General features: G+C 40.4%; 1 protein-coding gene across 1 annotated transcript in view; it reads right to left on the reverse strand.

Annotated features, from left to right (window-relative positions):
• Positions 1 to 1,645: 1,645 nt before the first annotated feature.
• Positions 1,646 to 25,885, reverse strand: part of LOC311040388 (NACHT, LRR and PYD domains-containing protein 3-like) — a 75,070-nt gene continuing 50,830 nt past the window's right edge. Inside the window, exons 7-17 of the mRNA XM_084050642.1 lie at positions 25,500 to 25,545; positions 23,509 to 23,585; positions 16,959 to 17,004; positions 16,379 to 16,621; positions 14,497 to 16,267; positions 14,231 to 14,404; positions 13,967 to 14,140; positions 13,703 to 13,876; positions 11,741 to 11,890; positions 11,516 to 11,565; positions 1,646 to 2,242 (exon numbers count right to left, since the gene is read on the reverse strand). Coding sequence (XP_083906768.1) covers positions 1,713 to 2,242; positions 11,516 to 11,565; positions 11,741 to 11,890; positions 13,703 to 13,876; positions 13,967 to 14,140; positions 14,231 to 14,404; positions 14,497 to 16,267; positions 16,379 to 16,621; positions 16,959 to 17,004; positions 23,509 to 23,585; positions 25,500 to 25,545 — 3,435 coding nt within the window. The 3' untranslated portion in view covers positions 1,646 to 1,712. The remainder of the gene's footprint in view (positions 2,243 to 11,515; positions 11,566 to 11,740; positions 11,891 to 13,702; positions 13,877 to 13,966; positions 14,141 to 14,230; positions 14,405 to 14,496; positions 16,268 to 16,378; positions 16,622 to 16,958; positions 17,005 to 23,508; positions 23,586 to 25,499; positions 25,546 to 25,885) is intronic.

Here is a 25,885-nt window from a genome sequence, read left to right on the forward strand (position 1 = left end):
CGGAGTTGACTCAGCTGTTTCTGATGAGTCTCCCTTTGACTGTCCATATGCACACGCACACACACACACATGCGCGCGCACACGCACACGCACACGCACACACACACGTGAAAATAGCAGATCTACAAGCTCAGAACACTTTTACGTAGATCTGACATTTTCCCTACATCATTAAAAGTAGTCTATACTTTTACTTTAAGTACTGTAAGTACATTTTTGATGCCGGTGGTGGAAAGTAACCAAATTCATTTACTTAAGTTCTGTACTTAAGTACAATTTTTAGGTACTTTTACTTTACTGGAGTGTTATCAATTGTTTATACTTTTATTTTACTTTTATTACTTACTAGTCACTTTGTAGATTTGGATTATTATTACAAAACATACATTAACCACTTCAGCCCTATTTAAACTTTGGCTATCTGAAAAAAAATAAAATAATAATCTATATAAAAATCTTTTGAAAATATCAAATCTACAAGCTCGTAGATCTGCTATTTTCAAATAGTCAAAGTTTGAATAGGGCTGAAGTGGTTAATGTATGTTTTGTAATAATAATCAAAATCTACAAAGTAACTAGTAACTAAAGTTTTCAAATAATTGTAGTGGAGTAAAAAGTACAATATTTGGATCTGCGATGTAGTGGAGTAGAAGTAAAAGTATTGGAAATTGGAAATACTCAAGTAAAGTAAACAAATGCCTCAAAATTGTACTTAACTACAGTACTTAAGTAAATGTATTTAGTTGTGATTTTTGTGTCTAGAGTTTAGAAACATGACCTCAAGTCTGTGTGTGTGTGTGTGTGTGTGTGTGTGTGTGTGTGTGTGTGTGTGTGTGTGTGTGTGTGTGTGTGTGTGTGTGTGTGTGTGTGTGTGTGTGTGTGTGTGTAAAAACAGATAAAAACAACACTCAGTGTAGTTCCATGTAAATGATTTTAATGATCAACGTTTGGACATATTGTCTTCATCAGGGTGTGTTGCTGTACGAACATTTACACTGATTTCAACCAAAACAAGTCAGAAATAGCAGATCGCAGATCTACAAGCTCACAACCCATAGAGCAGTGGTTCTCAATCTTGTCATTTCAAGGATCTGTAAGGGTCCATTTGGAACCCTGAGGGTCCCTGGACCGCACTTTGAGAACCACTGGCGTAGAACACTGAAAGACATTCTGCATAACGAGTACTTTTACTTTTGCTACTTAAGTATATTTTGACACAAATACATTTGACTTAAGTAATGTGTAAAGCAGGACTTTTTAACAGAGTTATTACTACATTGTGGTATTTCTACTTTTACTCAAGTCCAAAATATACAGTATGAGTACTTCTTCCACCACTGCAGCACCTCACACACACTTTACTGTGTTTAGCTGCTCTCTCTCTCTCTCTCTCTCTCTCTCTCTCTCTCTCTCTCTCTCTCTCTCTCTCTCTCTCTCTCTCTCTCTCTCTCACACACACACATCTTACACGCCCCTCTCTCTCTCATCTTACACCCCCCCTCTCTTTCTCTCTCATCTTACACCCCCCGCTCTCTCTCTCTCTCTCTCTCTCTCTCTCTCTCTCTCTCTCTCTCTCTCTCTCTCTCTCTCTCTCTCTCTCTCTCTCTCTCTCTCTCTCTCTCTCTCTCTCTCTCTCTCTCTCTGTCTCTCTCTCTCTCTCTCTCTCTCTCTCTCTCTCTCTCTCTCTCTCTCTCTCTCTCTCTCTCTCTCTCTCAGATCTTACACACCTCTGCTGTAGCTCCATTATAATAAACCCATAAACCTGCATATAGAGGTTGTGTGAAGGTGGTGTGAACTGTATGGAGGAGGAGGGTCCTTGGGTCAGTAACACAGTAGAATGACAGAGTACCTGCACTGTGATCCAGGTAAACCCCCACTCTGCCTCTGGAGGAACACTCTGACACTTTAGTATCAACGTTGTTGTGTCTGAACGTGTAGCCTCCATCAGAGCATTCTAAACACCAGGACTTGTTATTGTCTCCAAAGTGTGACTCATAACCCTGTCTGCTGATGTCTTTATAACAGACTGCTATAAGAACCAACCCACTCCATTCTACTTCCCAGTAGGACCTCCCACCTTCACACAGACTCTCTCTACACAACACCTGAGGGTAAGAGGTGAATCTCTCTGGATGATCAGGGTAACCTTGGTGTTGTGGTGTTCTAGTCACCTTCATGTTCTCCTCTGAGAGGGAGAGGTAGTTGTGCATTGTGTTCAGATCCAGTGAGAGTGAACAGGAATCTGTGAGAAGAACACATGACAAAACATCACAACACATTAAAACCTCATGAATATTATTGTAATATTATTATTATAGAGTTTAGAGCTTTACTGTGATGGTTGTATGGGGGCGGGGACGACACTAACATAAAACAACCTAAAAACAACTCACAACACACACACACACACACACACACACACACACACACACACACACACACACACACACACACACACACACACACACACACACACACACACACACACACACACACACACACACACACACAAGTAAAGTCCGGAATAAAAAATCTACTTGAGTAAAAGTACAAATAGTATTGGTATCAAAATGTACTTAACACATCGGGTGCCGATCACGGTCTGGACTGTGTTTTCACATAGTAGCGCTCTGGTGCCGAACACGGTCCGAACCGTGTTTGGTGTCTTTTTTTTTTTTTTTTTTTTTTTCCATACGGGAGGGGCTGGAGCAGCTTTGGGATCACCCACGGTGAATCTGACAAGGATGGGCCAGATGCATCATCGTGTCAACTCCGAAACTTTTTATGCTGGGGAAAACGACTCATTTTGTGTGCACGATCGCTCCACCATTGTTACTCGCGTGAGCGATGTTATCATTCCAGGCATTAGCCAGCACCATCGGCTAAATGGTGACATGCTTTTTTTTCTCATGGAATGCACGTCGTGGGGTCTAAAGTTTAAACAGCGCTGCGCAGCTCAACGGTGAGATTTCGGCACCGAACGTAATCTGTTATTATAAAATGCTGGCACCCGATGTGTTAAAGTACCAAAAGTAAAAGTAATAAAATGTTTGAAAATAGCAGATCTACAAGCTCACAATGCGTCGCGATGCGACACGTTGTGAGCTTGTAGATCGGCTATTTTCAAATAGCCTGTGTATAATATAGGGCTAAAGTGGTTAATGTAACAATTTATACCTGCAAAGTAACTACTACTAAAGTTTCCAAATAATTGTAGTGGAGTAAAAAGTACAAATTTGCCTCTGAGATGTAGTGGAGTAGAAGTAAAAGTACTGAAAATTTTAAATACTTCAGTAAAGTAAAAAATACCTCAAAATTGTAATTAAAGTAGAATTTTGGACTAAGTTTTTCTTAGCTTTTCTATGATGTTATGATATCTTAGGATGAATGGTACAGTAGAAAAAAATCATATTTTAATAGCTTTTTTAAATTTATTTATTTTTAGATCTGACGTTCATAGTGACAGAACACTGTCAAAAAATAATAATAAAATAAAAAAAACAGAAGTCGCGCTAGACGAGATTGAAATCTCGAGATTTCAATCAATTTCAAACGCGAAAAATGCGATCTAACGCAAGGCCTATCCGCGCACGTCTCAAGCTGTGGCGGACCCGGGATCGAGTTATGAAATGTTTCTACTGTACCATTCATCCTAAGATATCATAACGTCATAGAAAAGGTAAAAAAAAAGTAGTCCAAAATTCTACTTTAAGTACAGTACTTGAGTAAATGTACTTAGTTACTTTACACCACTGTATTACTTGTGAGGTTGTAAGGTTGGTTACATTTTCACCATTCTTTTTAACCACAACCCTAAAGCTGAAAATAGCTGATCTACAAGCTCAGTGACCACAGCACATCACACTATAACTCCAAACCTAACCCCTCAACTTATAACCTCTAAATGACTAATCCTAACTGCAAATGATCCTGATGATGATGCAACACTTTTGTACTTTTACTCAAGTATAATGTGGAATACAGGGATTTTTCTGTTACTTTAACAGTGTACAAATGCACCCTTACTGGTCCATTTGGTTACACTTGAACACTCTCAGAGTTACACGTGTATAAATTAACACTGAGGAATTTACTGTGTAGTGATGTAATTATGTTTTCACAAACATTGTTTTTACAGTCTTACTTTTTTTAAATCAATAGTGAAAATAGCAGATCTACAAGTTCACAACGCGTAGCATCGCAACGTGTTGTGAGCTTGTAGATCTGCTATTTTACTAGTTACAGTACTTTGTAGCTTTAGATTACTATTATAAATATTATTAATACCCAAGATACTTGAACCACTAACCCCTTTTATATACTGCTATATGAGCAGTTCTACAAGCTCAACGCATTGCAATGCGACTCGTTGTGAGCTTGTAGATCTGCTATTTTTTGACATTTTGACAAATCTTTACAGATTTTGAGGGGGGGGGGGGGGGGTGGGGGGGGACAAGTACTTTTTACTTTTGTACCATACGTATATTTTGATGCAATTAATTCAATAATTTATACTCCACTACATCCTAGAGGCAAATATTGTGCTTTGTACTCCACTGCAATTATTTGAAAGGTTACAAGATTGTAAATTTAGATTATGAATACATAACACACTTCACTTAAGTCCTATTTTATACAGATATTTGAAAATAGGTGATATACAAGCTCACAACGCCTCGCTCTGTGAGCTTGTAGATCTGCTATTTTCGGTGTGTGACACTGGTGTTCAACCTGAACCTTTTGCTAATTATAAACTCTAAAAAATGTTTAACCATGAAACAATCTAAATAGACAACAATGTTATTTCTCAAATTCTACTATATTTGTGGAACTCACAAATAAATGACTAATACTAACTGCAAACGATCCTCACAATTTCTCAAATTCTACTATAATTGTGGGGACATGTGGCACTCACAAGGTTAAATGAAAGAAAGAAAGGTTATATATCTCTGTTTCTCTCCCTGAATGTTAAACGTTAGATGTTCAATCTTTAAATTCTCCATCAGCTCCTCCACACAGCGTTTATGAGTTGGTGTCAGAGTCCAACTGAGCAGGTCAGTCTTCTGGTTAATAATGAAGACAAAGCTATGGCCTGTCATTGACCTGTTGACACTAGTGTCCCCTCCACAACCACACCAAATATCACAGTCAGAGGACTGACTGGCATCAATGACAGTGTCACACAAACATATGAAATGTTCCTGTCCAAAATGTGTCAATCTGTAAAAAAAAAAAACAGTTTTGAACATTCGGAAACTTACTGAATGTCAAAGGATGACCAGGTCATGAGCACATCTGAGACAAGTCACATCTAGACCTGGGTACATTCTGGACAACTTGCTTCTGGATAAATTAAGCTTTTGTAGCACTTTACGCTGGGTGTGCAACAGTTAATAGAGCTAATTGATTTCAAAAGTAGTGACAATAGCAGATCTACAAGCTGATGACACATTGTGAGCTTGTAGATCTGCTATGTGTGTGTGTTTTTTTTACAGCAGTACATAAGTATATAGTGAAAATAGCTGATCTACAAACTCACAATTCGTCAGGTTTTGCTCGGTTGTGAACTTGTGGATTGGCTATATTGGCGATATTTTAAAGTGACAATTTAAGGACTTTTCAATACCTCTAAAATGAAAAAGAATATAACTAATAATAAAACCATTACTTTGTCAAAAGTAACCAACAAACTATACTATAATGGTCAAATGTTGGCCAAATTGTCAAATATTACCTACGACCTCACAGATCAGAAATATCTGATCTGTGAGCTTGTAGATCATCTATGTTCGCAATATTTATCTGTGGAACCGAGTCAAACTAAATGTAATGCCTTAACTCAAAATGTAAAAACAATTCCAAGTTCTTGTCAGGGTGTGAGGGGGGGGGGGGGGTCCCCAGTTTGGGAACCCTTGCTCTAGAGAACAGTTCCTCATCCCACCTTCCTGTCACCTGCTATGAATAAGAGAAGGATGCTCTGTGAATAGTTTCACACAGGATAAAGACCACACCTTAATGGTCCATTTCCTGGTGGAAGAAGTATGCAGATGTTTTATACCTCAATGTAGTTTACTGAGTAAAAGTCCTATAATTTAAAAGGAGCTACATTAAATCTGTGGTATTCTTCTGTATTTTGCGCACACACACACACACACACACACACACACACACACACACACACACACACACACACACACACACACACACACACACACACACACACACACACACACACACTACAACGTTGCTGCAGATCTAAAAGCTTGTGAGCTTGTAGATCAGCTAAGATCAAGTATAGAATAGGGCTTAAGTGATTAATGTACTGTATGTATTGTAATAATACATCCGCAAGCTGTCAAATAATTGTAGTGAAGTAAAAAGTACAATATTTGCCTCTGAGATAATGGATTAATGGATAATGGAGTAATGGATTAGAAGTAAAAAGTATCAAATAAATGGAAATGCACAAGTGAAGTAAAAGTACCTCAAAATTGTACTTATTGTATCAAACACTGCAGACACAGGTTGTCACCTTTTTTCATTGAACCTTGTTGAACTAAAGTTAAATTGTGAGTGGCAAATGAAAGACTTTTATAAACATATTTTCTATTGAAAGTGGACAGGGGCGTCTTCCCCGCGAAAATGACGTCATCCGGCCGGAAACGGAAACGAAAATGCACCGGTTTCCTGTCTGTCCTGATGTTGGCATCTGAGGGTACCCTTTTGTGTGGGAATGATCATAACAATTCCCACCTTGGTGCAACTCGAACAGTGCCCGCTCGAGTGCCCGCTCTGTGTGGGCACTCACTTGGCTCTCGCCAAGCTGCTCTCGCGGGGCAGAAGTGGGCCTGAGGCCCTCACCGGGATTTTGCGGCTAGAAATGTTTCTTTGTACTTCGAAAGAAAGACGAACCAAGGGAATTAACACAGATTCTTACTAGCCCGGATGGAATTCAGAAAAATCGTGCACTTGGTGACAAGTTTTTGATTTTTGGCATGGTGTTAGGTATGGGCATAAGGTTTTCAAAAACCATCGGATGCAAGTTGGGATCGCCCCCTAGTGGTCTGTTTCCAATGAATCCAATATTAGATAGGTTAGTATATGGTTGAAACCCCAAATAATTGATGGAAGATATTTTCAATGGATTCTGTTACTATTGGATATGCTAAATAACATACAACAAATCTAGGAAAATCAAACTTCTGGAAAGGCATCGTTTTCAAGATGGCACATATTCCCAGCTTATAGGCATTTTAAGCTCCTGGCATTTTTAGCTCCCGCCATCTTGAAAATGATGTCTTTACAGGAGTTTGATTTTCCTAGATTTTTTAGTATGTTATTTAGCATACCCAATAGTAACAGAATCCATTGAAAATACCTGCTATAAATTATTTGGGGTTTCAACCATATACTAACCATATACTAATCTAATATTGGATTCATTGGAAACAGACCACTAGGGGGCGATCCCAACTTGCTTCCGATGGTTTTTGAAAACCTTATGCCCATACCTAACAGCAAGCCAAAAATCTAAAACTTGTCACCAAATGCACAATTGTTATGATTTTTTATATATTCCCTCCCCGCTTATAAGCATGTTAAGCTCCCGCCAGCCATCGTGGACGCCAACTTGAAAATTATGCGTTTCTAGAAGTTTGATTTTCCTATTTTTTTGTTGTTGTTATTTAGCATACCCAATTGTAACAGAATCCATTGAAAAATCTCTTCCATCAATTATTTGGGGTTTCAACCATACCTATCTAATATTGGATTCATTGGAAACAGACCACTAGGGGGCGATCCCAACTTGCATCCAATGGTTTTTGAAAACCTTATGCCCATACCTAACACCATGCCAAAAATCAAAAACGTGTGCACGATCTTGATGATTTCGGCCAAATTCCCTCCAAGCTATACTGTGTGTAGTGGATGTAATGGAAAAACAAACTCGGAAGTGGATTTGAGTGGATTTGGATGACTAACTACGGTTTCACACTATGGTTACGGGTGCGCACTCCAGACCGCTCCGTTTCCGAGTGCGCTTGGCTGGCCAGCATTCACACTGGCCAAGTCTCTAACGCGCCCGAATACACTTGCATATATACCCCCGATCCTATAGGTGGCGGCATGCACATAGTGCTTCCCCAGTGGACACAGACGTCATCAACTATGCGACAATGTTTGTGCTGGTCGCGCATAAATATAGGGTTGCCGCTGGGGAGAGAGTCAGGAGCGCACTGAGCGCACAGCGACGCGAGCGCACAGAAGTCAAGGCACAGACTGCTGTGTTGTTGGCGCGCGTGTTGTTTACAGACAACGGATGCACGCTTATGAGAAACAACACAAATAAAACCTGGTGAAACACTTGTGTGCATTTGCGCAAGATGAGGATACAGGAAACATTCAGTCTAAATGTCCAGTTTGCTAACCTTCACAACAACTACTACTTTTGTATTTGAAACCTTACATTTCTCTAAATATTATAAACTTTCACGACAGCTTAAGTACAAAAATATATAATTAATGAAAAGGCAACTAGCCTATACAGTGAAGTCGGACTGAATGACTGAAACCTTGTATTGTGAATTGTACTTCCATGTACTGTTTCTCATGTCTTACTAAATAAAGTAACGTCTTTTCTTTTTTTACTCTCTTTGTGTGGGGATTATCTGGCACATGTATGTATCTGTTATGAAAGAGAAATTGCATCATGAGTGAAACGGCTATAGTCCTTGGGAAACCATAAACCTATGTAGGCCTACATCTAAATGAGTTATATTTACTTACACATTTCAAATTACAAAGCCTTATAAGCTATATATTTCTGGGATGCATAGTAGCTGAAACTCCACAAGATATCCACAAGATATACTATTATATATATATATATATATATATATATATATATATATATATATATATTGTTGCTGTCATTATATGGCCATGACACGGCCTCTCTTTCTATCTCGCGCTCTCATTCTATTTCTGTATGTAATGTTTTATATAAATAAATAAATAAGTTTTATATATAAATATTGCGGGTTTTAGCGCATCATCCCGCGGGTTCATTTGGTTATTTAATGATAAAATTAACCCGCGGGATGATGCGGTACTAAATCTTTCATCATCCCGCGGGTTCATTTTATAATTTAATGATGAAATTAACCCGCGGGATCCGGCCATGGTTGAACCCCTGTGGATTGATCTGCGACGTGTTTTTGTTGACTGTTTTTGTCGAGTTTATATACCGTCACCTATTCCAAATAGCGGGCCACTTCCGTCAAACAGTACGCTTGCTTTCACACTGCAGCGTACCGTCTCCGAGGACGCATGATTCGGATCCGAGACTGCCTCCGGAGGTGGTTTCGGGAACGGAACGGGGATCCGTTTCGGGGAACGATACGCAACGTTCACACTACCACAACATCAGCCAAGTGGCCCAGGGTGCGCACCCGGGGCCGTAGTGTGAAACCGCTATAAAGTAACTTGCCACTCATGCATTATTTTCATATTTACACAGTGGTGGAAAGTAACTAAGTACATTTACTCAAGTACTATACTTAAGTACAATTTTGAGGTATTTGTCTTTTACTTTACTGGAGTATTTCCAATTTTCAATACCTTTACTTCTACTCCACTACATCTCAGAGGAAAAAAACTTACTTTTACTCCACTACAATTAAATGAAAACTCTAGTTTGATTATTTCTACAAAACATGCACTAACCACTTCAGCTTGTAGATCGGTTATTATCAATAGATTTTTCATACATTTTGAACTTGTGAAATAGGACATTCTGCACAATGACTACTTTTACTTTTGACACTTTAAGATGTTGATGCCGATACTTTTGTACTTTTACTCAAGTACATTTTGAACTTCTACTTACAATATCTACATTACAGTATTGATACTTTTACTTTGGGAGTACTTCTTCCACCACTATATTTACACGTACATTTTAGTTTTTATGTTTTGGTGAATGATATACAAGTAGGGTTGGGTACCGAAATTCGGTTCCAAGTAGAAACCGATAAGGAAATGGTCGGTACCGGGTAGGCTACCCATACAAAATATTTAATTTTGGTTCTGCATATCAGTTCCTAGACACGGCTAAAAGCCGTTCAAACAAAGGCGTTTAGAAGTGCTACACAAACAGCACAATCCAAAAATCACAAATCCGGTAAAACAACGTTGTATGGAAAAGTATACATCCGTTGCGTCTCACTCGGTAACACACCGTCGTATGGAGGAGCAGCTGCATTCCTCCCCGCACCCTCCCCCTCCCCCTCTCCTCTCCTCTCACACAACACCGTCTCAACTAGTGTAAGCTTTGTTGTTCTCATCTTGAAAACTAGAATCCACATGTCGAGGTGTAACATTAGTAGGATGACAAGCGCTATATAATAGCCTGTACTGCGCAAAATAATTAACACCAGCTGTAAACATTCTGTCTTTGATTGTGTGTGTGTGTGTGTGTGTGTGTGTGTGTGTGTGTGTGTGTGTGTGTGTGTGTGTGTGTGTGTGTGTGTGTGTGTGTGTGTGTGTGTGTGTGTGTGTGTGTGTGTGTGTGTGTGTCTCTGAAATGAAACTGAAAGTAACTTCTCCAAAAGAAAGTAATGGCAGGCCTAATATTATTAATGCATTTTGACTGTTTGCAATAATGCAACTGCCTTTTGTTAGGCTATTAAATATTTGTTTTAATTTCTTGCATTCATATTTATATAATTTGCAATAATTCAACATGGCATGCTAATGTTTTAAATAACTGATCTCAATATGGACCTATTATAGTTATGATAAGTTTTGCCATAATCATGTAGCTCTACAACAGAGGCATAGCCATGACAGCAATGGTACAAAAGAATATTTAAAAAAATGTATATATATTTAGAAAAACATTTTTTTTTTCCGGCTCTTCGGTTTCGGCCAAGAATTTTCCATTCTGTGCATCCTTATTACATATATATATATATATATATATATATATATATATATATATATATATATATATATATATATATATATATATATATATATATATTTACCATTTTGGAACCGAAATATGGAACCGTTAGGAACCGTAACCGATGAGCAGAACCGGAACCGGACTTGTAAAAATCCTAACGATACCCATCCCTATATACAAGTATTTAAGGATTCAGAATTTGTGATTACGTTTTTTTTGTCAATAACTTGTCTCGATGTATGCTGCTGTTCCTGTAAAACACATAATTGCTAAAGAACAGTGTATAGCAATATGGTCACATAATAACTCTAAATGCTCCAGCTGTGTCAGTGGTAGCGGGTTTTTTTTTTTGGGGGGGGGGGTATGGGCCATTTACAGGGGATTCTTGTGAATGAAAACACATTACACTTATAGTCATAATCATTAACAGTAGGAAGTGAATGAATGAATGTCGCATGTTACTGTGTAAATAAGCTGTTCATCTACATAGATGGATGTGTGATACTTGAATTTGTTAATGAATTAAACATAATTCACACTTACACTTGTTGGGTCGCAAAGGGTGCAGCCTGCCCTCGCCACAATGTTCGACTCTGGGGGTGGAGGAGATACAAAGTAAATGTTTGCATATTCCATTCAATAACAGAAACAATAATTGATCATGAATTTTCAGGATGAAACATTAAACAATATTGTACAGAATCACCATATGATTTCCTTACTCAACTAGAACACATTTACAGTGAGTGACAGCAGTTCTCTCCATACCTCAGAGTCTCCAGTGGTAGAGTAGAGAGGAGATTAACTCCGTCTCCTGGGTGATTGTAGTTTAAATCCAACACTTTGAGATGGGAGTTGGATCTCAGAGCCGAGACCAGATAAGAACAGCCTTCCTTTGTGATCATACAGCGGGACAACCTGCACGCACTCGCACACACACACACACACACACACACACACACACACACACACACACACACACACACACACACACACACACACACACACACACACACACAGAGACACACACACACACACACACACACACACACACACACACACACACACACACACACACACACACACACACACACACACAGGTTATGTCAATACAATGTTGTTGCTTTTTCATAACAAGACCTTTGCTATGTGAAACTGAGGGCTGAGACTCGTTTGATGGGGCTTGATCCAGTACAGTAACAAAAAAAGTAACTTTATCCACGGGAAACCCGAAAAAAATCGCGCGAAGCTGAGGGCTGAGACTCGTTTGATGGGGCTTGATCCATATAAAAGTCAAGTGGCCAAGTTGTCTCAAGTTATCTGCACTTCACTGTCTAATGGCTGTTTACCAAACTCAGGGCCGCTTCTCCCTACACGCACACTACGCAGGTTGCGTGGGGCCCCGCCTACCCGCCGATCAAAGAGGCCCCCTCTTCGCCCCCTCCCTTCAGAAGAAAATAACGTGCATTACTGCGTTCACATCAGCGCAGGCTGCGCATCACACTAAAACCGAAATAAAGTAACAAAAAAAGTAACTTTATCCGCTGGAAACCCGGAAAAAAATCGTGCGAATCGCGCGAGGGACACATGCACATCGCGCGAGGGCCCCATGCGCCCTGTATCCTGCGTAGGGCCCCTGTGGAGTCTAAAGCGACACTGACCAAACGGAGTAAAGAATACAAAGTTTATCTCCAACCTTTTTGTGTTTCAAAAACTTTTGGGTGCTACGTTTCACCTCTGACTTACACTAGCCCATGAAGTGAACCATTATATCCAATGCATTTCCTTTGACTGTTTTACATACGTTCCCATTTACAACACACGCAAGGCAGAGGTTAACGTATCAGTCACATCCACTCCATTTTGATTGCACAGTTTCAATCCTAATCAAAGGCCTGCCCCCAAGAAAAGCTCCTATCCAAGTAGTTTGTGAGATCTGCTGACAGATTAGATTATGCATGTGGGAGCAGATAAAATAGATAAAATAGATAGAATAAGTGAAGTAGTAGCTGAATGGCTGGGATCCCTTTTTACCTACTATGTGGCCACTTAAGCTGCTACTGTTAGGCCGATTAACTGTGGGGTTAAGATCATCATGGCAGCTATCAAATCATAAAATAATGAAATGCCTGGACTAAAGAAGAACCCCATGGGGAGGAGCGCATTTAAGTATGAGATAGAAAGAGGGGAAGCAGCTGCTCATTCAGGAATTTTCTTTTTCAACCTACACTTTAACTGATAAGCAGATTAACATTTTGCTTTTTTTGGGTAATTAATCAAAACTCTTTACTTTGGTTTTGTTTTATCTTAATTTGATTTCATCTTGATTTTTCTGAGTTAAATGGATTTGCAAGCTCATAGCGCGGCACAAAGTGACGCACTATGAGCTTGTACTGTATATCTGCAATCTTTTGAATAGCCAAAGTATATAATGACACAGATTCTTTCCTGGTTTTAATGAGTTCTACAGGTTTTAAGGGATTCACTTTTTCTCCTCAAACTCTGATGTTTACACAGAGAAAATGAAGTATAGTAAATCAACAAAATATGACTCTTTAATACAGATCTATTGAAGGCCAAATTCAATGAATAAAGGGTGCAACGTAGTGAACATTTTATATTTTCTACTGCATATTGCTATATAGCTGCATATTATTTCATTTGCATTGTTGCTTATATATATGCACATGCACCAGCAGAAATTGGTTGAAAAGGTTAAGGAATACTGACCTGACGGTCTCCAGTTTACAGTCTGGACTCCCCAGTCCACCAGAGAGCTCTTTGACTCCCAAATCCTGTAGATCGTTGTTGCTGAGGTCCAATTCCCTCAGGATGGAGGACTTGGAACTGATAGCAGATGATAAAGCCTCACAGCATTTCTCTGATAGGTTACAGCCACTCAGCCTGAAGAGGAAAAAAGTTATAAAATCATATATTTAATATATGTGCACATGCACCAGCTGAAATTGGTTGAAAAGGTTAAGGAATACTGACCTGACGGTCTCCAGTTTACAGTCTGGACTCCCCAGTCCACCAGAGAGCTCTTTGACTCCCAAATCCTGTAGATCGTTGTTGCTGAGGTCCAATTCCCTCAGGATGGAGGACTTGGAACTGATAGCAGATGATAAAGCCTCACAGCATTTCTCTGATAGGTTACAGCCACTCAGCCTGAAGAGGAAAAAAGTTAGAAAATCATATATTTAATATATGTGCACGTGCACCAGTTGAAATTGGTTGAAAAGGTTAAGGAATACTGACCTGACGGTCTCTAGTTTACAGTCTGGACTCCCCAGTCCACCAGAGAGCTCTTTGACTCCCACATCCTGTAGATCGTTGTTGCTGAGGTCCAATTCCCTCAGGCTGGAGGACTTGGAACTGATAGCAGATGATAACGCCTCACAGCATTTCTCTGAGAGGTAACAGCCACTCAGCCTTTTAAAAAAGTTATAAAATCATATATTTAATATCATGTAATATAAAGATGACCTTTTATGTTAAATGTATCAAGTTATCAGTTCACCTACAGAGCTCTATTTGAGGCTTTGACCACTGGCAGCAGCATCAGAAGAGCCTCCTCTGAAGCTTGGTATTTCTTCAAGTCAAACACCTCCAGCTCCTTGTCTGATGACAGCAACACGAAGACCAGAGCTGACCACTGAGCAGGAGAGAGTTTGTCTTTGGAAATACTTCCTGATCTCAGGTATTGCTGGATCTCTTCCTCTAAAGAATGATCATTCAGCTCATTCAGACAGTGGAACAGATTGATGCTTTTCTCTGGAGACGGATTCTTCCTGATCATCTTCTTGATGTACTTGACTGTTTCTTCATTGGTCTGTGACCTACTTCCTGTCTGCTTCAACAGTCTTTTTAAGCGAGGCTGATTGCTCTCCACTGAGAGGCCCAGCAGGAAACGAAGGAACAAGTCCCAGTGTCCATTTGGACTCTCTAAGGCCTTGTGTACAGCACTCTGGTAGAGATGATTCAACTTTCTAAACTTCATCAATTTGAAGGTTGACAGTAGGTTGACACCACTGTTGACACATCTGCTATAGACATGGAGAGCAGCCAGAAACTCTTGAACACTCAGATGGACAAAACAGAACACTGTGTCCTCGTGCATCCCACGGTCCTTTGTAAAGATCTGTGTGAACACTCCTGAGTACCGTGCAGCATTTTGGTCTATGCCACACTCTGCCAGGTCTTCTTCATAGAAGATCACGTTGCCTTTCTCCAGCTGTTTAAATGCCAGTTTTCCCAGAGACAGCATGGCCTGTTCTGGATTTGAATCAAACTTTCCATGAGTTCCGTCTTGAAACTTGGCCTCCTTGTGTTTGGAATGAAGCTCAACGAAGTGGATGTACACCTCAGTCTGGGTCTTTGGCAGCGGGCCTTTCTCCTCTGTTCTCGACATGTCCTCCATAACGTTAGCAGTGATCCAACAGAAGACTGGGATGTGACACATGATGTGGAGGCTTCGTGATGTCTGGATGTGTGAGATGATTCTGGCCTGGTTCTCATCATCACTGAATCTCTTCATGAAGAACTCCACCTTCTGGGGGTCAGTGAACCCTCTCACCTCTGTCACCCTGTCGAAATAATTAGAAGGGATCAGACCGGCTGCTGCAGGTCGCGTGGTTAGCCAGATGCAAGCAGTAGGAAGCAGGTTTCCATTGATAAGGTTTGTCACCAATACAGCCACTGAGGTTGGCTTTGTGACATCGTTCCAGATCTTAGTGTTGTGGAAGTCTAGAGCAATCCGACACTCATCAAGGCCATCAAAGATGAACGCAACTTTGTACTTGTCGAAGCTGCAGATTACTGATTCCTTGATTTCACCAAAAAATGTAGTAAGAAGTCCCACCAAGCTGTAAGTCGTCTCCTTCTCCAAATTCAGCATTCGGAAAGTGAATGGAAACAGGAAGTCAATTTCCTGGTTGGATGTGCCTTTTGCCCAGTCCTGAGCGTACTTCTGAGTTAGGACTGTTTTTCCGATGCCAGCCACTCCCTTCGTCATCACTTTTCTGATTGCGTCATTTTCTCCAGATAAAGGTTGAAAAATGTCTTTGAATTTGATTTGTGTTTCTTTCGTGGGTGGTTTCCTGGACAATTTCTCAATCTGTCTGACTTCATGTTCATTGTTGACCTCTCCACTCCCTCCCTGTGTGATGTAAACCTCTGTGAAGATCTGATTCAGTTGTGTTTTCTTTCCTTGACTTGTGATCCACTCAAACAGACATTGAAACTTCTGTGTCAGATTACACTTCAATTGTTGTTTACAGGCATCAGGAAGACTTTCTAAAATGACCAAAGAACAGAGGACATCAGTCATAATATGTTATTGCTTTGGGGAAGTTGGTATAACATATACTACTAATAATTTTAATTTAGCAGTACATAAGGTCCTACCTGGCCTCTCCGACAGGTCTGGTTGTTGTCGTTTAAGGGCATTGTAAAATGCTGCTTGGATGGCTGTTCCCCCTGTATCGAGTATCGCTGTGTACAGTTTCCGCATTTGGTCCATGCTTGTCTTCTCAGCTTGAATCCCAGCATAAAGCTCAGGATGGATCATGGTTCTTAGACTGTCTACTATAGGCATGACTGTGGTGACATTTTGAATCAACTGTGCCCTCTGCTGGATCACAAAATGTGCTGTTTGCAAGAGAAAAAGAGAGTGGTTGAGATAAATGTATCACAGAAAATGTTCATTAAGTGAATGCAAAATAAAGCTCTCTGCATCTGTACATCCCCACAAGAATAATGGTGGAATAACTGGTAGATTCATAGTTTGGGAATATGATATTGAGTATGTACATCCTGGGGTGCTTTTCGCCTTTCCGACATGTCGCCTTTCCGACGTTAACGAACCCTATACCTAACCCTAACCCTAACCGCACGCGGAAGCCACTAGTCGGAGTGGCGAGATGTCGGAATGGAGGGAGCACCCCTACATCCTGGTAAACAGAAGGTAGCACCAGAAAAAGCTCACCTTTTTCTGCATCTGTCTTTTCTGAAGTCAAGCCGTCACCAGCACCCTGTTGTACACAGTCATGTTATTTTAATCATATCATGCCTGAGTGCTATTGTTCAACATTACATCTTGTACTTAGCAATAACCACCCCATTGCATCAACATATGCAATGGGGTGGTATATGCAATGCAATATTTCATTTGGCATTAGGCCTTAAAGACGGGGTGCCGTGATCTTTCTTTAGGTACAGATGTGCCACTTCAAAACTTCACACGTTACTGTTCTTTCCCTGAAACTGCCCTGAAAAGGCATGTTTTCCTCCCTGTTCTGCCCTTAAAAATGCCCCTGAAAAGACGTTGTCACTCCTCGACACTACCAGCAGAGGTGCTCACGTTCAGAGAATGGGTGAACACTAACTAAAAGAGAGAGAGGGAGAGATAGAGAGAGAGAGATGTGGGGACAGACCAGATAGACAGACAGACAGACAGACAGACAGACAGACAGGGATTGAGAGAGAAAGGGAGACAGACAGAGAGAGGGGGGCAGGCAGACAGACAGACAGACAGACAGACAGACAGACAGACAGACAGACAGACAGACAGACAGGGATTGAGAGAGAAAGGGAGACAGACAGAGAGAGGGGGGGCAGACAGACAGACAGACAGACAGACAGGGATTGAGAGAGAAAGGGAGACACAGGGAGAGAGGGGGGGGTCAGACAGACAGGCAGACAGACAGACAGACAGAGACCTTTTAGATTTATAATCACACTTTTATTTTGCAGTTTGTTTTCATTAGATTTTTAAGTGGATTTGCTAGTTTCGTTTTTAGTTTGTGAAAAGGCCTAGTTGGCAGCGGGAGGCATGCGTTAATCCGACAGACCTTTTCTCCGACTATGTGGCATCCGCGTGCGGTTAGGGTTAGGGTGCGGGTTTGGTTCGGGTCTAGTGTCCCTTAACAAAGAGAAGAGAGTACATTTCTCTTAACAATGTTACCAGTTAGGTGAAATGTTCTTCTCTTTAATGGGGAAAACCACCCATTTTAACTTTGAACTATGTCATTAATATACCTTAGAGTTGTTGTGTAGAGTTGTATTGTATTTGTATTGTTGATGTTTTGTCAATGAAGAAAAATAAATACAAATAAGGAGAAGATTCTCTTTGGCTTGCAGAGTACATCTTAATGGTGTCACTGTGATGTGATGACCCCACAATACATTTTTATTTCCACACAACAACTAGGTATATTAATGACATAGTTCATTACTATTACTCTTGTTGCTGCCCTTATAATACCTGTGACTGCTTAGCAGTCACATGTATATTCTGCCCTGTTTGTTGTAAAATAAAAGGTAAAACTGATTCTGACTTCCCTAATATTATAGGTGGCCAGTAGCCGCAAATTGCAACACTAGATTTGTTTTTAATTTGACAAATCTAGGGTTGCAATACCTCCCATAAAATCTCTACAGTGGATTTTTAGGAAACAAACACTTGCAGATAGAAAGATGATAATTCAAGCTTTCCATAGAGCCGCAATGTTGGTGAGTTTAACGTCGATTAATACAATCAGATAGCAAACCCCTTTTTTTGCATTGGCTGCCTATGGGAGGTATTGCAACCCTAGATTCAACACATTTAAAAATCTTGTGTTGCAATTTGCAGTTAGTAGGTGGCCAGTGTCATGAAGAGGTAATTTTGATTTCCTCATTCACACTCTGTTCAAGAGCTGAATGGCTGAAGCAACTTTACATATCAAAAGCCCCCCAAAGAGTTGACTACTGAAAGTGACTATCAGCCTGCCTGACCCCCCCCCCCCCCTCTTTGTCTGTCTGCCTGCCCTGTCTGTCTGCCCTGTCTTGTCTGTCTGTCTGTCTGTCTGTCTGTCTGTCTGTCTGCCCCCTCTGTCTGCCTTCCCCCTCTTGTCTGCCCCGTCTGTCTGTCTGTCTGTCTGTCTGTCTGTCTGCCTGCCCCCTGTCTGTCTGTCTGTCTGTCTGTCTGTCTGTCTGTCTGTCTGTCTGTCTGTCTGTCTGTCTGTCTGTCTGTCTGCTTGCCCATGTCTGTCTGTCTGTCTGTCTGTCTGTCTGTCTGTCTGTCGGTCTGTCTGCTTGGCCTGTCTGTCTCTCTGTCTGTCTGTCTGTCTGTCTGTCTGTCTGTCTGTCTGTCGGTCTGTCTGCTTGCCCCCTCTGATTGTGTCCCTGTCCCCCTCTCTCCCCCTCTCTCACTCCCTCTCCCTCTCTTTCTCTCTCATTAAAATCAAATATGCTTTATAGGCATGACAAGCATTCTTATATAGCCGAAGCATTACATACAGTATGACACTAAATAATAATACATATTCAGAATAAGAAAAATAATACAAGGGAACAAGGAAAAAATGATCAAAATGAATATTATAGAGAGAGAGAGAGAGAACTTGTAAACTTGCTACCCCTTGTGGCAGCAAAGGGAATCATAGATTTCAAAATAATTCAGCATTTTAAATGCCCTTCTTTGTCCCTCTTATTGCCCTGGGAATACCCTGAAAATGTACTGTCTTGCCGATGGCAGGACATGTGAAGTTTTGAAGTGGCACATCTGTATTATGGTTATACTAGGAGGAAGGTTTTTTTTCAAAAAAGTGTACAGAAATTGTTAAAATTTTGTTTTTATGTGGACACTTCTCCAGTTGATTAAGTATACCTGGTTCTCACCTTAGCACCTCCTCCACCACCTTAGCATCACCCACCTGTCCTAGTCTCTCCTCCTCCTCATGCCCACACCTGTTGTGTTATGATGATGAGGGGGGGGGTACAATTTTACTATGTCACTAAAGGGCTGTTTTTCTATTGGCACGTTTGACCCTCAAGGTTTCAGCCTCCAGGTAGAAACTCAAAATAGTCAGAGAAGACATAAAACACCATAGAAACACCACCAGGGGGCTTAATGAAGTTCTATCAACCTCATAGACACATGAAAAACAGAAAAAGTGCAAAACCATGGCACCACCTCTTTAAGCTTAATTTATACTTCAGGGTAAACAATAAATTGTAAACACAGCAATCAACCGGTTTCAGGCGTCAAAATGGTAATACATATGCCAAACTATTGTCAAATATTCAGTAGAATTGAATGACAACTTGTGGAGACTGGAGACATATACGTTAATTAATATTGCATATTTTGAAATTGACATAGGCTGACTATACAGTGGTTAGCACTTGAGAATGGCAGTAATACCATCTGAGTGCCTCTGTGGTGCCACAGAGGCACCACTACTACTTGGTGGTGCCACATTTGACACCTTTTTTTAAGGTGTAGTGTGGCTGAACGGCCACCATGTGGCACATGTGAGTCCATGAACTTTACAGTACATTATTAGCAACAGGGGAAGGGTGAATGCATTTAAAAGTGAATGTTATTTTTATTTTTTGTAAACATAGAAAATAAGGGAATGAGTCCTTAGGATGAATTGAAAAGCAATTATTTCTTTAAACACAACTGTGTTTCATGGTGGAAGAAGTGCACAGACATTTTACTTAAGTAAAAGTAGCAATACCACAATATAAAAAATACTCTATTTTTACTTATTTTTGAATATACTTACCAAAAGCTAAAGTTCTACAATGTTTGAAAGTAGCCGATCTAGCTTGTAGATCGGCTATTTTCAAATGGCTGTGGCATAAAATAGGGCTAAAGTGGTTAATATGTATGTTTTATTATATAACAATTTATATCTGCAAAGTAACTAAAGCTTTCAAATAATTGTAGTGGAGTGAAAGTACAATATTTGCTTCTGCAGATGTAGTGGAGTAGAAGTAAAAGTACAGTAATACTCCAGTAAAGTAAAAAAAACACCTCAACATTATGCACATGTAAGTTCTAGGCGCCCTAACCTGGAATCAAACCCTGCTCTGTAACTTGTCAGACCACTCTCTACTCCACTACACTACTGGTACAGTGATAAGTCTCGTTCTCTATGTTCTGTGCACTACTCCTTGGAAAGTCAGATAAAAAGCTTGCAGCTCCCAAAGCTGCTACTTTCTGAGAGTAATAATAATAATAATGGATTTTATTTATAACGCACTTTACATTTTGTTACCAAACCAGAGTAACTTTACTAGTGGATACATACATTTTTAGGCTACCCTCTCAGAGATAAATCAACAGAGATTTTATCCTCACACACGTACACATTTGTATTTTTGTTTGACTACATGTTTTCAATTGCACTTTGTTTTCATTACATTTTTAGAGTTCTTCTCTCTGTCTTCAGTACTAACTGGTCATCGACTGCATTTTTAAGGTCAACCCCAAATGCATCAAATTCTCTCTGATGGGATGTTTGTAAGTCTGATGAATCTTTCTGATGCTTCTCTGTCAACGTCACCAGTTGAGTCCCGTTCCTTCATTAGAGCTTTCATAACTTTTGATGAATGATTAAGCAAAGCTGATTCAGAATGATTAAGCAAAAAATCAGTTTTCATTTCTGTCTCCACACAGCCGATGACAACAGCAGTTGTAGCAATGCAACGTGTTGTGAGCTTGTAGATCTGCCATTTTCACTATTCTGAGCTTGTTGAATATTGCCCCTGACTACCCTTACAATAATACAACTAAAATTAACACTGAAACTAATTTAAAAACTCAACTAAAACTAAGCCTTTTCACAAACTAAAAACGAAATTAGCAAATCCACTTAAAATCAAATGAAAACAAACTGCAATTGAAAAAGTGTGCTTGTGTGTGTGTGTGTGTGTGGGGGGAGGGCACAACACCTGGGCTCTAAGTCCATTGTGATGACAATGAAGTGTGGCTAGAGACAAGCAAAAGACCCTGGCCAAGGTGCTAAACCAGTTAATTTGCATGTCGTTGACAGACAGACTGATAGCAGAGATTTTCTGTGGATCCCAGCAATTCTTCAGATGAAAACTCTCATTCTCTCTCTGTTTTTCCAACCATGAAAAGTGTTTTGATTGATTGAATACTTTATTTAGAAGTTTGCAGACAAAAAGCACATGAAAGTACAGTTCAAATCCAAGGTCGACTAAATAGGAAGCTGGCTGCTAAATAGGAATAAGAAAGCCATATGGCTTGTTTAAATTGGGGTCCTTAGTTCGTTAGTACATTATAATCTCCTGTGTTCATTTAACTCTGTTTCACATTCTAAAACAATATAATTGTGCCGGACAGTAGTTTATAATGCTTTTAGTTGACTACTATAGTTACTAGTTACTGCTCTCAGACAGTAGCAGCTTTGGGAGCTGCAAGCTTTTTATCTTTGACTTTCCAAGGAGTAGTGCACAGAACATAGAGAACGACACACGTCCTGCCCCCACAGACTTATCACTGTACCAGTAGTGTAGTGGAGTAGAGGTTGGCCTTTCAATTTGCAGAGCAGGGTTTGATTCCTGGTTGGGGTGCCTAGAAATTAATGAATAATGTTGAGGTGTTTTTTACTTTACTGGAGTATTACTGTACTTTTACTTCTACTCCACTACATCTGCAGAGGGAAATATTGTACTTTTACTCCACTACAATTATTTGAAAACGTTAGTTACTAGTTAGGCTACTTAGGCTAAGTAACATTTTGAACACAGGCCTCTTAGTTGTAATAGAGTATTTTAATATTGTGGTATTGCTACTTTTACTTAAGTAAAATGTCTGTGTACTTCTTCCACCATGAAACACAGTTGTGTTTAAAGAAACAATTGCTTTTGAATTCATCCTAAGGACTGCATTATTTTCTATGTTTACAAAAAAAAAAATAACAATCACTTTGAAATGCATTCACCCTTTCATTCCTGAGGGTTATATTTAGTAGCCCACTGAGTGCAATTTACCAAAATACATCTTGATAATATAACCCATACAATTATTTGTTTCACTTCTCAACAAGTTCAGCTTCAATTGCAGCTTTTATCTGTTGACTGAAAGCAGCCCTGTCTCAAATAGACACATCATGCCTATGTCTGGGCATTAGTTGCTCTCTACCGCCATCTAGTGGCACCACATAGAAAAAAGCGGTACCACAAAAATAGGTGCCACCACAGAGGCACCAGAGGGGCACCACCACTGCCATTATCAAGTGCTAACCACTGTAGGTTGACCATTGACCATAGGTTGCAGTGAGGCAAATTTTGTCATGTTAGGCTACTATTGACGAAAAGTTATGAAAGGTCATGCTAAGAAACCACATGCCTTTTTTCCAATGATGTCCACACTTTATTTAATGAATTGAACATGATTGTATAGCATGTGGAAACATTTGCACTCAAATGCAGCTAATTCTGAGATTATGTTACAGCTGTGTGATGTGATGTATATTGTTATCCCACATTGATTATTGTTTAACAAACTGGTATTTTACAGGTGTGACGATTCATGTGTATCTCTGTTCTGGTTTCCTTTTGAAATGTAATGTACTCTTGTGTTGCTTGTTTTGATGTGGTTTGGTGGGGATTGCGGATGAAAATGAGCTATAAGTCTGGTGTACTTACATTACATTACTGTTCATACAGCGTCCGTCTAAACAAACAAATAAAGTAAAGCTGTGAATAAAGAAGACAACAGTAAACATGTACTGTACCTGGGTCTGTGGAGCTGCCACTGATGCTGAAGGTGACTGGTCCTCCATTCTGGGCTTTACAAATGACAGCACAGAACCTGTACAATAACACCATGTCACAGTTAAGTTAACTCTTAGTGAAGAAAAGCTAAACCAAAAAACAACATTCAACATGAAAAACTCTCCGAAAGTGAAAAGACAAAATCCTAATTAGTTTCACAAGAATAATATATCAGACCGCCAAATGCGTCAGCGCCGTGTCCCTTGTTGGGGAGCATGATCTCCATTGTAAGACAATTAGACCTAGATTAGCTCATTTAATCCAAACTCTATCCATGCAATAATTTAAAAGAAATAATAATTATAATTACTTCTGCATTTTGCACATCTAGTTGAAAAGTTATCTTCCATCAGAATGTGGAGCGTTATTAATGACTGATTCATCTATCTATCTATCTATCTATCTATCTATCTATCTATCTATCTATCACAGTGTGCATGTCTATCAACAAATACATTTGATGTGCTGAATGTGGAAGTAATCTCATGTGACGGCAGCAGGTCGGAGCAGATACAGTAGTTACCCATAAGCTCAAACAAATTATTGAAACAAATAGTGTGGAAATGCTCAGAATATTTCCAACTTGTCGGAAATATAATCAAAAGGATATTGGACAGTGTTTTTAAACTATAAAAGCTAATGTTTGTCTACAATGGAGATCATTCCCTGAGAAGGGGCACGGCTTTGGTGGTGACGTGTGGCTGGTCTGATCTATTAAAAGTTATACTTTAAAGTAAACAGGCTGTAAAGCTACGTATTGGTGCAGAATTATTATACCTTACAGACTTTGAACACATCCATAATACATCACAATCATTTCATTACAGATGTGGCTCAATGCCACTGGGAATGGACATTCAGAATGTGAGCTGCTTTTAAACATAATATTCTGTCTAATTGATATTTTTCCCCTTATTTTTTCTCTTTTCGAGTTTGTCACATTCACATCCTGTCCAGTTACAAAGACCACCAAGAACGGAAGGTTACATCCGATGTAACCCAGGTTCTCTGAGTGGAGAGACTAGCTCTCCACTACATATTATTCAATATGTACGGGAACTGACCCCCAGGGCAGTGGGGTGCAGTACGTTAGTCCGACAGCGCATTCCTCCGACAGCGCAGCGCTCCGACGTTTCAATACTAAACCCGAACCAAACCCGCACCCTAACCCTAACCACACGCGGATGCCACATAGTCGGAGAAAAGGTCTGTCGGATTATCGCATGCCTCCCGGGCAGTGCTCGTGGATACTCTTTAAGACACATCACCTATGGTGGCCCTGCGCTGATCTGCAATCAGTGGGGTATTTAAGTCCCACCCAAGCAGGGCCACTTTGATTAACTTTGATTGACACGAATTTCGGAGCGGCTCATTCGTGGAGAGCCAGTCTCTCCACTCAGAGAACCTGGGTTACATCGGATGTAACCTTCCGTTCTCTATCGTGGTCGAGACTGGCTCTCCACTACATATTATTCAATATGTACGGGAACATTCTAAGACACACCGCGAGGAAATAAGCGGGCCCAGCCGCCCCCGCGGCAGCCCGAAGCAGTTTAAGCCCGAAGTATCAGAAGGCGTGCTCCAAAATCCTACCATCCAACAAAGTATGTAATACTCGTGGCCTAGACGCAAGACGCTATTTAGGCCCAGCCGGCCCCGCCAGACGCTAAGGCCGGTCAAAAAAAAAAAGGCTTGTGGCCTAGGCGCAAGACGCTACCTAGGCCCAGCTGGCGCAAGACGCTACCTAGGCCCAGCTGGCGTCAGGCCAGTCAACTGATTAGCCACCTAGCCCGCAAGACGCAGGGCTAGCTTACCAGGCACGACATCACTCCGAGCCCCTAACCCTAACCCTAACCGCACGCGGAAGCCACTAGTCGGAGTGGCGAGATGTCTGAATGGAGGGGCACCCCTACATCCTGGTAAACAGAAGGTAGCACCAGAAAAAGCTCACCTTTTTCTGCATCCGTCTTTTCTGAAGTCAAGCCGTCACCAGCACCCTGTTGTACACAGTCATGTTACTTTAATCATATCATGCCTGAGTGCTATTGTTCAACATTACATCTTGTACTTAGCAATAACCACCCCATTGCATCAACATATGCAATGGGGTGGTATATGCAATGCAATATTTCATTTGGCATTAGGCCTTAAAGACAGGGTGCCGTGATTTTTCCCCCCCTAAAACATAATCATCAGGTATTATGGTTATACTAGGAGGAAGGTTTTTTTCAAAAAAGTGTACAGAAATTGTTAAAATTTTGTTTTTATGTGGACACTTCTCCAGTTGATTAAGTATACCTGGTTCTCACCTTAGCACCTCCTCCACCACCTTAGCAC

The sequence above is a fragment of the Gymnoscopelus microlampas genome (genome assembly GCF_963454915.1).
Source record: "Gymnoscopelus microlampas genome assembly, chromosome: 3".
NCBI lineage: Eukaryota > Metazoa > Chordata > Actinopteri > Myctophiformes > Myctophidae > Gymnoscopelus > Gymnoscopelus microlampas.